Source organism: Hypanus sabinus, chromosome 12 (genome assembly GCF_030144855.1).
Source record: "Hypanus sabinus isolate sHypSab1 chromosome 12, sHypSab1.hap1, whole genome shotgun sequence".
NCBI lineage: Eukaryota > Metazoa > Chordata > Chondrichthyes > Myliobatiformes > Dasyatidae > Hypanus > Hypanus sabinus.
Genome location: NC_082717.1, coordinates 48,729,136 through 48,742,810, shown reverse-complemented (window position 1 = coordinate 48,742,810; position 13,675 = coordinate 48,729,136). Strand labels below are relative to the sequence as shown.

General features: G+C 37.3%; 1 protein-coding gene across 3 annotated transcripts in view; it reads left to right on the top strand.

Annotated features, from left to right (window-relative positions):
• Positions 1-10,131, top strand: part of dusp10 (dual specificity phosphatase 10) — a 33,196-nt gene extending 23,065 nt beyond the window's left edge. For all 3 annotated transcript variants that reach the window (XM_059985902.1, XM_059985903.1, XM_059985904.1), the window contains exons 3-4: positions 5,084-5,452; positions 9,080-10,131. In XM_059985902.1, coding sequence (XP_059841885.1) covers positions 5,084-5,452; positions 9,080-9,345 — 635 coding nt within the window. In that variant the 3' untranslated portion in view covers positions 9,346-10,131. The remainder of the gene's footprint in view (positions 1-5,083; positions 5,453-9,079) is intronic.
• Positions 10,132-13,675: the final 3,544 nt, after the last annotated feature.

The window sequence follows — 13,675 nt, the reverse complement described above, 5'->3', positions numbered from 1 at the left end:
AGTCGGAAGAGGGAAAGTGAGAGAAAAAGATAGTTTTCAATACTGAGGGTGAGGAGGAATGGAATATCTCTAGGGTGAGACCAAATGAGGTAATGTGACAGAATGTTTTAACATTGCCAGAATTTTCTGTTTGTAGGTGTTGTTGGTTAAATGATACATAATGGTCAGTTAAACCAGTCTTAATACACCTGCTAACCTTCAAAGTAGCATATGTGACATCTCTTCAGCCTTTTACTGAACTACCAAGCTAATTTTTCAGCTTGTGTGTCCGATGTAAGATTTGATCCCATTGTTTCCTAACTACACTCCTGAGAAATTTGGAGATCTTGCTAGATCAACTGAGTTGGGTGTAATTGTGGAAGGTGGATTTTAATTCACATGACTGAGGATATCCAGTTTGGATTTAGTACTTTTGAAACCACAGATGATTTTAATAAAAAAAGGGAAAAACTTGAGTATTTCTGAAACTAATTCTGAGTAGGTTAAAGCAATTACATGAAGGTTAGTAAGTGTAGTTAAAGGTATCAATAAACATTTTAAAATACTGTATTTGGAGATGCTCATATGTGAGGAACGTTTATATGCAAATACAGGTTGAGTGAGTAGGTCGATGGGAAGCAATTCAATGAAAGATTCTGCCGAAAGTAAATTAACTAGCTCTAAAGAATAATAGTTCTTAAAAAGTGGCATGAAACTTTGAGGCTGTTACCACTTAAGCAGAAGACGATAAGAGGACTTTTGAGATTTTTTTTGTTTGTAAAGTAGAAGAGCTTGATAGAGTGAAGAAAGACTATTTTCTCTGACGTGGAATAAATGATAAAGGGCCATTGTTTAACATTTGATGAAAGTCGAAAGAAGGAGGTTTATGAGCAAAAAAAACCATAAAAAGGCACTGAAGTGTAACAATGGAGTTAAATCAAAGAAGAAAATAGTCAAAAGCCTAAAAACCTGTTAATGCAGTTCATTGGCATACTAACTTGTATGTGGAAACGTTAGGGCTGTTTAAAAAGGTTATAATGTGACAATTAAACAAGGCTAGAAGCGTGAAGATAATGGAAGGAACAGAGAACTGGTGGAATTGGCAGCCCCAAAGAGGTAGAGAAAAAGAAAAGGGATTTTAAGAAGATGATGAGAATATCAAATGTGAGGCAGTGAGAGCAGGAGCCAGCATCTTGAATGAGAATGCCAGATTGTGTCTGAAAAAGAATATAGCAACAAGGTTTTGAACCACTTTAATTAAAGTATACAGAGATTTTGGCAGAGCTCAGTTGTAATGGCAGTGGACTTCCCACACTTTAGCTGCTGGAAATTGTGGTATGTCGAAGAATGGAACGTCAGTGGTGGGATGGAGGTAATAGCAGGCACTGAGAACGTAGCTCTGGATGCCAGCCAACATGCTTATACAAAATAACTTCACGTCATCTCATAAAGTTGCCAGGGAGTCACAGCTCAATGAAAAACTGATGGCGAACCAAATGATGGTGAAGTGGGAGTTGGAGAAACAAGATTTACACAATGTCCAAAAGATTTTCAAAACTGAGTTATCTTTTGCTATCAGTTTCAGTTCAGTATAATGTTTTTCTATGTTGGTAATGGTTCAGTAACAGCGGAATTGCCATTATTCCATATGTGAATATATGAAAGTTGAGAGCTTTGTTTCCTTGTACATTGTTAGACTGTAACACCTTGTACAAATTGGTATACTTGTCTTTCATTTATATAATTGTACTACCATCAAGCCACCATTACCCGTCGAGTATCTACGAGTCTACTTTCAAACTGAAATGTTTGAAAATGAAAGCAGTTCACGTGTTGATTGATTAAAATAAATTATATTTCACTCTTGGTTTGAAACTTTAAGCCAAGAATGTTGCATATTGTTCAGAAGAGGATCAAAGAGCTACAAATACCTTACTTTAAAGGTATTAATTTGTCTGGCTTATTTACACTGAGCGTCATGAGAAGAGACAGTATGAAGTTTGGGATTTACTAGCAGAGCAAAGTTCAAAGTAAATTTATTATACAGCTGGAAGCCTGCTGGAAAATTTATACAGCTTACAGAGGATGAATTACAAATTTTCACCACAAGAGTAATAATGTTATGCAACATTTTCTGTAGCTTAATATTTTTATTTGCTCATAGCTTTAATATTGATAATATTGAGAAATCCAAATCTGCAGAACTGGCTTGCCCTTTGATTTTCTGCAAAGCAATTCCTTTGGTGTAAGCAATACCTATTGCTTATAACATAACCATCATCATCATCATCATGTGCTGTGTCTTGGCAAATTTTTCTACAGAAATTTTGTTTTCTCCTGGGCAACGTCAGGTGCTAAGCAGGTGCTACACTTTGTCTGGGGTGACCTGGAGGCTAATGGAGGAAAGGAGTGCTTTACCCCTCCTACGGTAGAGACATCTCCACCCTGCCACCCTATACCACACTGGGACATGTATTTGCATGCTGTTTTCATGATCTGGCAAATCCTTTCAGCTGAGGTCTTTTTCCAAAAGATACTCCTATACCGATTTGAGGGATTTGACTGTTGCAGGATTGATATAGTATTTGGCTCAATTTCCAGTAAATGCATCCTGGGTAGATTTTATTCAGTTTAGAATGAAGAATTTTATTCCTGCTGTTGTTTAACATGCATAATCGTTAGTTATGGGCTGCAATTCTGTGTAATATCTTCAATGTTGAACCGACTTGAATTCAGGTCTTGACCATAATTGATGGGTTATGAACTTTCAGAAGCATTGGAACTAAGATCCTATTTTCAGAATGTACAATTACTCTTGACTATTTAATGTCTGAGAATTGAACTATACCAACATGAATTATAATAACACAACAGGAAAGTTAACTTGTTGAATCTTCCAATGGTGCAGTCAGCCAATTTTAACAATTTCCTCAGAAACAGGATACTGGCCAGTTTTCACAGATTGGGCTCACAGACCAAGTATAGGACAGTTGCAGGTGATACCAAAGGGAAGTTTAATGAGGTCAGCAGAAGCAAATCAAACCTGAATATGGTTTGGGATTGCTTTTTCTTGTTGATCAGCCTCCCTTTAAGAGTTGGTGGTTATGCTGTTTAATAGTGATGAAACTGGACAGATCAGGCTGCCTATAGACTTCACAATGAGAGATTGACTATTACATACAGCATTGGACCATGCTTTGCAATTCAAAGAGACAACCCTACTGAAACAGGAAGGCTGCAGCTACCCATCTAAAAACCCTTCTTGAAAAGGTATTGGCCAGACTGCGAGGGCAACCAGTGAGGGAGAGGGGACTGGGCAAAGTGGCTGGAGGCAGAGGTTTTAACTTTCCGAGTACCACTTTCAAGGCGGTACTTCATTTTCACTGGAGTTACCATTCCCTCCAATTATTTTTGGTCTAATTCAAGCAGCGCAGCCTACAGGGATTAATTGTAGAACAGTAAAACTGAAATAAAAGTAAATGACTAGCTCAATTTATTGTAAAAAAAAAGCCCATTTGAAAACATTGGTGAAATAGTTGCTGAATCATAAGTAAACATCTGTTTGTAGTTGAATAAATGTTTGTGCAGTGAAGATTAAGCATCAACGCCCTGCTGGGAGAGAGCAAGACAATGCAATTAATCCTGAATTGCTTTGACAGTTGGAAAACAATATATGGAAAGGTCTCCTTCAATGCTCTGTAATCCAGACATGGCATTGTAATAGAAGTACCAGTCAGCTTGTTTGACATTGGCCTTACAGTTTAAAAAAATACAATTATACCTGACATGCCTTCCTTGGGAGTAATGTGAATTACTAGTCTGGGACTTGTTGGGAAAGGCAGCAGTATACCGTCAGTAATTAAGCAGCCGTACAGTGCCACAGCCGATAGCTCCAGCAAACAGAGTTTGATGCTGACCTTAGGATCCGTCTGTGTGGATTTTCATGTGCTCTGTATGACCACGTGGATTTCCCCTGAGTGTTTAGATTTTCTCCAACATCCTAACAGGCTTAATGCCTGTTGTGAATACTCCTATAGTGTGACGGATGGCAGGAAAGTCTGAGAGGAATCTATGCACCTGCGAGAGAACATTGGTTAAAAGGAAATGTTTTGGATGATGTGATTGGGAACGCTTTGTGAGCTCCCATTACCAATTAATCTGGATGAGAAATATATTTTTAAAAAAATGATACCCTGCAACTCCTGAACTCCTGAACTTACTAACCGAGCTGCACTGGTGATTTGCCATTTGTGTGGTGTTGCTGCCTTCACCACGGACTCTATCAACTGGGCTGGCACACTGGTGAAGCTAGGAGAGATGCTACAGCAATCCAAGCTCAATCTCGCTGGCTGTGTGGAGTGCACGTTCTCCCCGCAATGACATGTCTTTCCTTCAGATGCTCTGATTTCATCTGACATGCTTGCCTGCCTAAGTTATCAATGATGTGTCAGTGAGCGCTAGAATCTGGGTGAGTAAACATAAGTGACTGGAGAGTAAAAATGGATTTGGAGTAAATGGGTGTCTGGTGATTAGCCCAGATTCTGTGCACTGAAGGACCCACTAAAATGCTGTGCAACTCTAAGACACTAATGGGAGACAGTCACTGAATTCCCCAGCACCATCACAGGCTGATGAGCCATAGAGGTTAGACCTGATACAAGATCATAAGCCCATTTATTTGAAGATTTTGTGAAAGCATATTTATTTACTCGAACAGGTAGTTGTACATATTTGGAATGTTTTAATAATTGTTTTCAATGGTTTGAATTTTTTTAATATTTTGAGTGCTTCAGAATTCAGGGATAGTCAGAAGTATTTAATAAACTTTGACACACATGGGGACATGGATTTATCTTGTATTAGTTTTATCAACACATTTGTGATCAGGGCTTGTTCAGGACCTCTCCATGTCATTACAAGACTGGTACCGTGCTTGCCATTGCCGATCAGATACTAAATACTTTATCCAACCAGTTCAGCCTTTCAGTTCAAATTTAGTAAGAGGTTGACCTTTGTGTCAGTTGCAGTTTAGAGAGGAAATTTCAGCAAGTACTACAGGCTTTGTACTTATGGTTAACTGTGTTGTTTTTTTTTATCTTTCAAGGCGGACACAGCAGTTTCAAACAGCACCATGAGAACCTCTGTGATCACTCCCTGCAGCTTCAGGAGTGCCCAGATGCAGGGGGAGCATCAGCAGTTCCAACACAGCTACCTCAGTCCATCCCCACCACCCCTGACATTGAAAATGCCGAGCTGACCCCCATCCTACCCTTCCTGTTCCTAGGGAATGAGCAGGATGCTCAGGATATAGAGAAAATGCAGCGGATGAATATCGGCTACATCATTAATGTAACTACCCACCTGCCTCTTTATCATTATGAGAAAGGTATCTTCCATTATAAACGGCTACCTGCCACCGACAGCAACAAGCAGAATCTCAGGCAATACTTCGAAGAGGCCTTTGAATTTATTGGTAATTACTTCTTAAGCCTGTTTTTAAATTATATTGTCTGTATATGTTGGCAAAAACATTTTGTCATAAAAATGCATAATTCAATTAAGACAATGGTTTAGAAAACTGAGTAAACAAGTGGCAAAATAATAATGGATTTAAATTTTTAAAAAAATAGTTTTACTTTTGCAGGAAAAATTTTGCAGCCTACTTCAAGGCAGTGCAACTTCACCTTGCAAAGATTTACAGATTTAAAAAAAAAATCAGAATACACTTTTCAATTGTCGGGTCACCTTACTTAATTTTAAGAAGATGCCTTCCAATTTTCCACTCTGCATGGTTGACAAATGAAATCTGTCACCTCATCATTCTTTGTATTTAACCTACGTTGCTATACTCAATGGGGATTTCAATCATTTCACTCCATGGAATAAGCATTTCCTGAACTTCCTGTTACTCTAAGTCTCCCTAGATAATATCATCCATCACCAGAAATAATTTAAAAAATGCTGAAAATAGGTGGCATATGTTTAGAGAGAAGCAGGTGTTAATGTTTCAGGTCAATGACTTGCCATCAGATTAAATGCTGCCTGACTTGCTGAATATTTCCAATGCTTTATGATCCTATTTAGCATATTCATCACTAGAAATTCAACTGTCAAAAGATTTGGATAATGTTTGGATTTAAACTTTCATTACCATTTTGTATTAGTAATGACATTTGGGGCCATTAATTGCAAAGGAACAAAATATTTCCCACAGAAGATATAAATCTTACAGTAAGACTAGTGGTTCACATTACATTTTGTACTCCAGACAACTCATAAGTGTCTTGGCCTTCCATGAAGGATTTCAGTTCAAATACATTTGCAACTGGGCATGATTTCCTATTTTGATATGTTAACAATTTTAATGTCTCTCAGCCTTCATGATAGATATTGTAAATGAGTCTTTTTATGAGTTGTGTATTTTGGAGAGAGCCTGAAAAGTCTAGTTGGTAAAATCACAGCAGTATCATTTGAAGTAATAACTAATATTCAGTGAGATTCAGCAAATATGACCCATAAAGCTTAATTCTGTATCCAAAATCCCACCTTTTTCGTGAATGGAATTTTTCATCTATCTCTGCAAAATGACAGACCAAGTAACCCTTTCTTCAAGATCAACTTAGATAATCCCTCAAGAATAATCATGATTTTTTTTCCGTTTGATCCAGTAATATTCAAGGATATTTAAGATAAAAGATAGTAGTTTAGTGTGATTGTTTTACAATTTGCTTCAATAATGATGTTGATTCAATATTAACCTTTATTGGTCTCTTTATTTAACTGATTTTTTTTCTGATTCTGGTGACATGAAAAAAAATTGCTTTCAAAGTCATAAAGCAAATGGAAAATCTGTTGAAAGCCTTATAATTTCATTTACTTTAATTGAAGGCATTAACAGTATAAATCCAAAAGCTGTGGGTAGCTATAAGACTAGCGAAGCTGCTCAAAAATGCTAACAATATCGCAGATAAACATAAAATAATTGTGAGCTCATTTGAAGACATTGCAGGTTCCCAGCATGTTAAGGACAAGCAATTCTGACTGTTCTCCTTGCATAGGCCTGCTTTAAGAATCATGAAGCACTGATCCAGAAGATTGCAGCTTTAAAGTATTATGTTGCTTTTTTTTTAATTGAATTTTTATCAGCTATCATCTGTGGTCTTTACTACAGCAACTGGAAAGAACCGATTTACGTTTACAATGCTCCAGAGGTCTGATTGTTCAGTTATTTTCCCAATCTAGTAAAACACCAATACCTTCAATTTTTTGGTGCTTTGATTCCTTTAACCAAAACAGTGCTTTACAGTGGAAATTTGAAAGCCAAAGATCCAGTTGCATTTTTGATGAAAGAGGAGTGTCCCTTAGATATGTAGTGATATATTTGTTCAGCAAAAAGGAAACACACTTAATTTAAATGAGGAGTCGACCAATGCAACATTAACTAACCCAACCCAGCTGAGTTCCTGTACTCTATTACTCTAAGTGTTATCTTCACCCTCTTAAGCATTTATGTTATGTGTGGGAAAATTGGAACAGACCAACTTTCAGGAGAATGTACATGTCAAGGGAAACAGTAGTTTGTAATAACAGAATGCAAGTTTACTGGATCAACAGAAAAATACAGGGCAGCACTGAATGTTTATGCACACAGATGTAGGCAATTTCTTATCTGTGCTATTTAGAAATTGCTCCGTATATCTCTCTCTGTGCTTAAAAATAAATTGATTAATTAATAGATTGGGTCTTATGAAAATTGTAGATTAATAGTCTTGGATGAGTCATTGGTTTTTTGGCAGTGCTGAGCTTCAGTTGGATATATTTGTAAAAATGCATTTAGATAGCAATTTAAAAAGTACATTATTTTGAATCTTAAGTAACCTGTACATTGACACAGCCCGAGGATCAACTTCAGATTTTGTAGGGGCAAACTAAGTTCAATCATTCCATGTTCCATAGCATTCCATATGACAATATAGTCTCAAAATCTAGGAAAAACGCTTCACACAATGAAATACAGAAATATTTATTGGAACTATATTCAAAATCTGAGGGTGTACTAGAGAATGCTAATAGAAAAAATTATTTAATTTAATGATGTGTATAAAATATATGATTTGAAGCATTGGAGTCATAATTTTGATTCAGTGGAATTCTAAAAGAAAAACAGCTGCTCCCTTATTAAATAACTTGGGAGGAAAGTTATTTAATAATAGTATTACTGAATTCAAATAAAAGTTCTCAGTTCTGTCCTTTAAAAGTGGAAGGTTATTTGAATGCTTTTATTGTTAAATTTGTTGCTTTTTGTACATGTTCAAAAAGTTGATCTTCCAAATTTCTCCTCAACATATTTTACCTCTCAGGTGTTTTGACAAATTTCTGTGCAATAAATAAAAAGCAATGTCAATTCAAACTTCAGCAGAGTCAAGACATCGTTAATGAATATGAAATTGACAGATTTATCAAGTAATATCTGCCTGGTGAAAAGCTACAGAGTCCCACAACAAACTTTGAAATCTTTTATGCACCCTTTCCAGTTTAATGACATCCTTCCTATAGTAGGGCAAACAGAACTATAGGCAATACTACAAATGTGGCCTTACCAGTGTCATGTACAGTTGTAACATGGTACCCCAACCTGTACTCAATAATCCTGACCAATGAAGCCAAGTGTGCCAAACACCCTTCTTCACCAGCTTGTCTACCCATATCAGCACTTGAAAAGAACTGGGCACCTGCACGTCTAGGTCTCTCTGTTATACAACATTCCTCAGAGTCCTACTATTTACTGTATAGGTTCTGCCCTTGTTTTTCTTGCCAAAATGTAACACCTTGCATTTGTCTGAATTAAACTCTGTCTATCATTCCTCAGTCCACTTTCCTAGTTGATGGAGAGCTGATTGTATTTTCAGATACATTTCTTTACTGACCTCTGTACTAACTATTTTACTGTTTTCAATTTACTGTCTTCTGATGCTGAAACTGAATTCTGATTACTTTCAGACTCATTGGGAAATGATGGAATAGTAATTGTATTCTCTTGAATGCAGAGTAATTGAAGGTTAATATTGAGTGTAATGTATTTTGTTTCTTTTGCTTTCAGAGGAAGCACACCAGTGTAACAAGGGGCTACTCATTCACTGTCAAGCTGGTGTCTCACGTTCTGCTACTATTGTTATAGCCTATCTGATGAAGCACACACGGATGACCATGACCGATGCCTACAAATTTGTTAAAGGAAAGAGACCAATTATTTCCCCAAACCTCAATTTCATGGGACAGTTGCTAGAGTTTGAAGAAGATTTAAACAATGGAGTCACTCCACGAATTCTGACACCAAAGCTGATTGGGGTGGAGACAGTTGTTTAATATGGCTTGGCCAACTTTTAGAGGTTTTTTTTGTTGATAGGAGATGTTTATCTCCCCTTGATGCTTTGAGGCATCCAGTGTGCTGAAACTGAGAACCTAAAAAAAGACTGCACCATCAATGATGGAGGAATTATGGTGTTGGTGGTCTGTGCAGGTTCATAGACAGCAACAAAGAACTGGAAATGGAGTGAAGAAAATGATGATGAGGCTATGGTCTGGAGATTTCCTTAGGAAAATCCTTTGGATTCATCTAAAGGATGCCAAAGCAGATTGGTCAGTGCTCACTGTGATAGAACCCAACACAGCGCATAGCTGTGGTTAATCTCCACCAAGCTCATGAAGAAGGACACATACCTGTAAAGAGAATCCTGATTATTTTGTGTGTTCAGGGCCTGATAATGCCGGTTATATTTTTCTATAAGGGATAAAAACAATTACGGGAATTAAATTAAAATTGTCTTCTCTATTACATGCCATTTGAGGCTCATTGTGCAATAATTGATTTGGGTGTGAAAAACCAAATGGATTCAGATGGGTGCATTGTCCTTATGTAAATATGCAGTAATAAAACAGTATCATGCACTTAGTCAGAGCTGGGAAGAAATCAATAAAAAGCAATTTTACTTTTGATTTAAATTCTGGTCACAGTGCCATATGTACTGGTGCAATTTCTTAGAAATATATTGGATCAGAAGGTTAAGGAAAACATTATTTAATATTTTTCACACAATCGTAGTGTGTTACTGTTGTCAGTGTATAATTTTCTTTTATAAAAAAAATTGTGAATAACCATACCATGTGTCACGTTTTCATATTATGCAAAACTTCTTCACAGGAGTAATAGGGTCAGAAATAATTGTTCTGTTTCTTATAAGGAAGAGAACATATTGCAAAACACAGCAGCGCTAAAACAGTTTTCCAGTGGGAAAGGTGAATTGGATTGTTGTGTGGTTTGTGTATATCCCCTTCCATCCATTTAGTGATCTACTGTGCTCAGTCTTGCTTGAGCAGTGCCAGAAGAGGAGGGAGGCAAAAGGATTGAGTATATCGGTCACTGGGAGAATGGAATCTCTTGGGTTTTGGAATGGGAAATGGGCTTTGTTGCATGATTAGGAGGTGTCAAGGTCTTGATGATGCTAGGGAAACAGAAAACAATGATGAGGATTGCTAAGAAGGTGGGAGCAAGAAGCCAGTTTAAAGTTTAAAAGGGGATAAAGGGTCCATCCATGTGGCCAGCAGACCCCCTGTAGTTTGTGCTGAAGCAAGCCTTCTGTTTTGTAAAAATTGTAAGTATAATTAGGCAAGAGCTAAGCTTGCACAAATTTGATGTAAGTGGTTATGTGTTGTACACCATTTGATAGTGTGCTTATGCATACATTGTACCATATACAGTATAAACATGTCACGTGCACAGAGATTCAAGAACCCAGAAGACATTGCAGAAAGAACAAACAATTTCATTGTGATCAGGTTGTCATTCAATTATTTCGCATGTCAAATGTAATTATAAATTGATAGCACACATTTAATATACTGTATGTCACATAATATTACTGGGAGACAATCCTCTCATGTTAAAGATTCAAAATTTCATTCTTGTTTGTTCCAAATATTCTCAACCCGATTTGTTTTCCCTCAATGCATCTTTTAGCCCTATTCTTTTTCTTTCAAGTTGTTACCTCACTTTTGTTTAAATGCACTTCAAAACAAAGTCATTCTTTTATTACATCTGCAAGGAGAAGAAAATTATTATAATATTTGGTTCTTTTCCAGATGTTGATTGAATTTCTAGCATTTTGATAGCCTGTCACAACATTTTGGAGCAAAATTATCTTCAGCATCTGCTTTGGAGCCTGCTTTTACCAGTCATTTAATTATTTCTGCAACTTTGTGAAGAGTATTCCCTGTGTGAGCCACAGGGTTGGAGGATATGAAGCCACATGATGCATTATTTACTTCTCTGACCTTTTCTCAAAGCAGTTCTTTACCCAGCGTGCTTAGATGGTAGAACTTGCATCCTCAGGGAGTAGTTGGATAGTTGAGATGCATTAAACTAGGAGCTAGGTTGCATGTGGGTGGGAATATAAGTGAGACTGGAGGAGGCTGGATGAAGCACAAGCATCAATATGGTCACGTTGAGTTGCCTGCTGCTCTTCGTGCTGAAAATACTTTCTGATCTAAAACTTGACCTGATAAGTTTTTCTGGCCCTTTAACCCTCTGTTTACCTTATCAACCAGCAATTATCCTATTAAAACCACAAAGTTTTGTAGCTTTTCATTAGTTTGCAGCTTAAACTTTTCATCTCTGATGTAAAAGATACCACTATATTTCCTTCATGGTTCAAAGTGTCTTGACTGGTACGCAATTCAGGATATAATGTGTATCTATGTTATTACTTTCGTCCCTGTATTTAATGGGGTTGTGATAAATGTCTTTTTAATGTGATTTTCATCTGTCTTTATTTCACTATTTCTCATGGGAAGGTGCTGTGAATTTGTTTAATGAGTTAGCGCTGAGTTTCTTTTATGTAACTGCGATCAATTTTATTTTATTAATTAGCCTTTGATTTGTTTCACTCTTTGTTTAATGAGGGTATCAACATGTTACTGGTGGTAAAAGTTGATATGAGGGAAGTACAAAATGGCTGCTGGTGATTCAATCAGTGGATTCACATCTCGAGGGAGCAGAGAGACGGATGGTCAGGAATTGTGCCAGTATTCCCATAGATCTCCTCCAAAAATCACAGCATTTAATTAATTAGTCCAGTTGAAGTTGTGGTTAGCAGAATCTCTCAGGAACCTGGTAACAGAGTATTCCATTATGCCAATACCACTGATTGTCATGGGGAGCAACACACAAAAATGCTGCAGGAACTCAGCAAGCAAGGTAGCATCAATGGAGAAAATAAATAGTGGCCAAGACCCTTCATCCAGTCCTGATGAACATCCGGTCCAAAGCTCCATTGATGCTGTCTGATTTGTGGAGTTCCTCCAGCATTTTATGTGCTGCCCAGGATTTCCAGCATAATCAGAATGTTTTGTGATTATGATTGTCACAGGGACATGATCAAGCTCTCTTGCTGGAGACAATCACTGACCAGTTCTCACCCAGCTCAAATGTTACTCAACATGATACTGTTCAGGCATCGAGGTTATTCAGGCCTTAATGCATACGAAGCATAGACTACCTTAGTTTGTGAAAAACTGTGACTGGAACTGCACATTGGAATCTCCAGCAAATTAACATTGCATCTGAAATTATGATATTAGGAAGCAGGTAGACTTGAACACTGCTCTAAAGAACACCTGTTGGATGCATTGGAGTCGAAGCTATTTAACACCATTTACCACAGCCATTCCATCATGCAACAGAAATGTCTGGGAAAAGCTCTACAAAGCCAATAATTTATATGTAATTTAAATCTGCTATTCCTCTTATTTTCATCTGCTCAGAAACTATGCTAATTTTAAAATATTAATTGTATGACATGATTTGACATATCCAAGAGGTGTGGCACTTTGAAGGACTTTATTCTTGCTTTGCTGCATTCCAAGTCAAACCTTGCTTCTAGGCTTAATTCAATTATTTTTAACATCAAAAAATATATATACAAGGTGCAGGCCAGTGCCCCCCCCCCCCATGTTACGGGGGTAGTAAGCCAAGAAAACTACCTATAATGCAATTTTCTCCACCACAAACCCTTCCTTCCCTATTGAATCCCTATTGCCTTCGTAAACTTGTTAAGTTTTCTCTGCACACTTTGTGCTTTTTACACCTAAATTATCAAAGATTGAATTTTTATTCAGTATCTCAAATTGTTTGGTAGTGATTTATAAACGGTGACTTTCTGTTACCCAGAATGCCTTTACTCAGGAGTACACCGCATAATGATGAACCTGCTGTAGAAAGTCTTGCATTTAACAGCTGTGCATTGGTGTTTTGTATCGCATTCAGCATCATTTAAAATTTTCTTTCATGAATAGACTTCTCATCACGTTTAGCTACAGATGGCAGAGAGGGTGGCGCGGTATATGGACAGGAAAGCTCACACAGAAGGCGGACAGGGGAAGGGGCTGGAAATTACAATAATTCTCTATTTACATAGAGAAAGAAGAGATAGTCAATAGAGATGCAAAAAGAAGAAGGGGCAATGAGAATATCTCAATGACAAACCCAGAATGGGGCTTGTGGATAGGTGCTATAAATAGCACAGACAAACTGAAGTTCAATTTGACTGAACAAGAGCTGAGCCTGGAGCACAAAAAGGAGAGGAATGAGGGAGAGTGTAAGGTGTGACTAAGGTCAAACACTGCCTGAGCAGGGAACCTG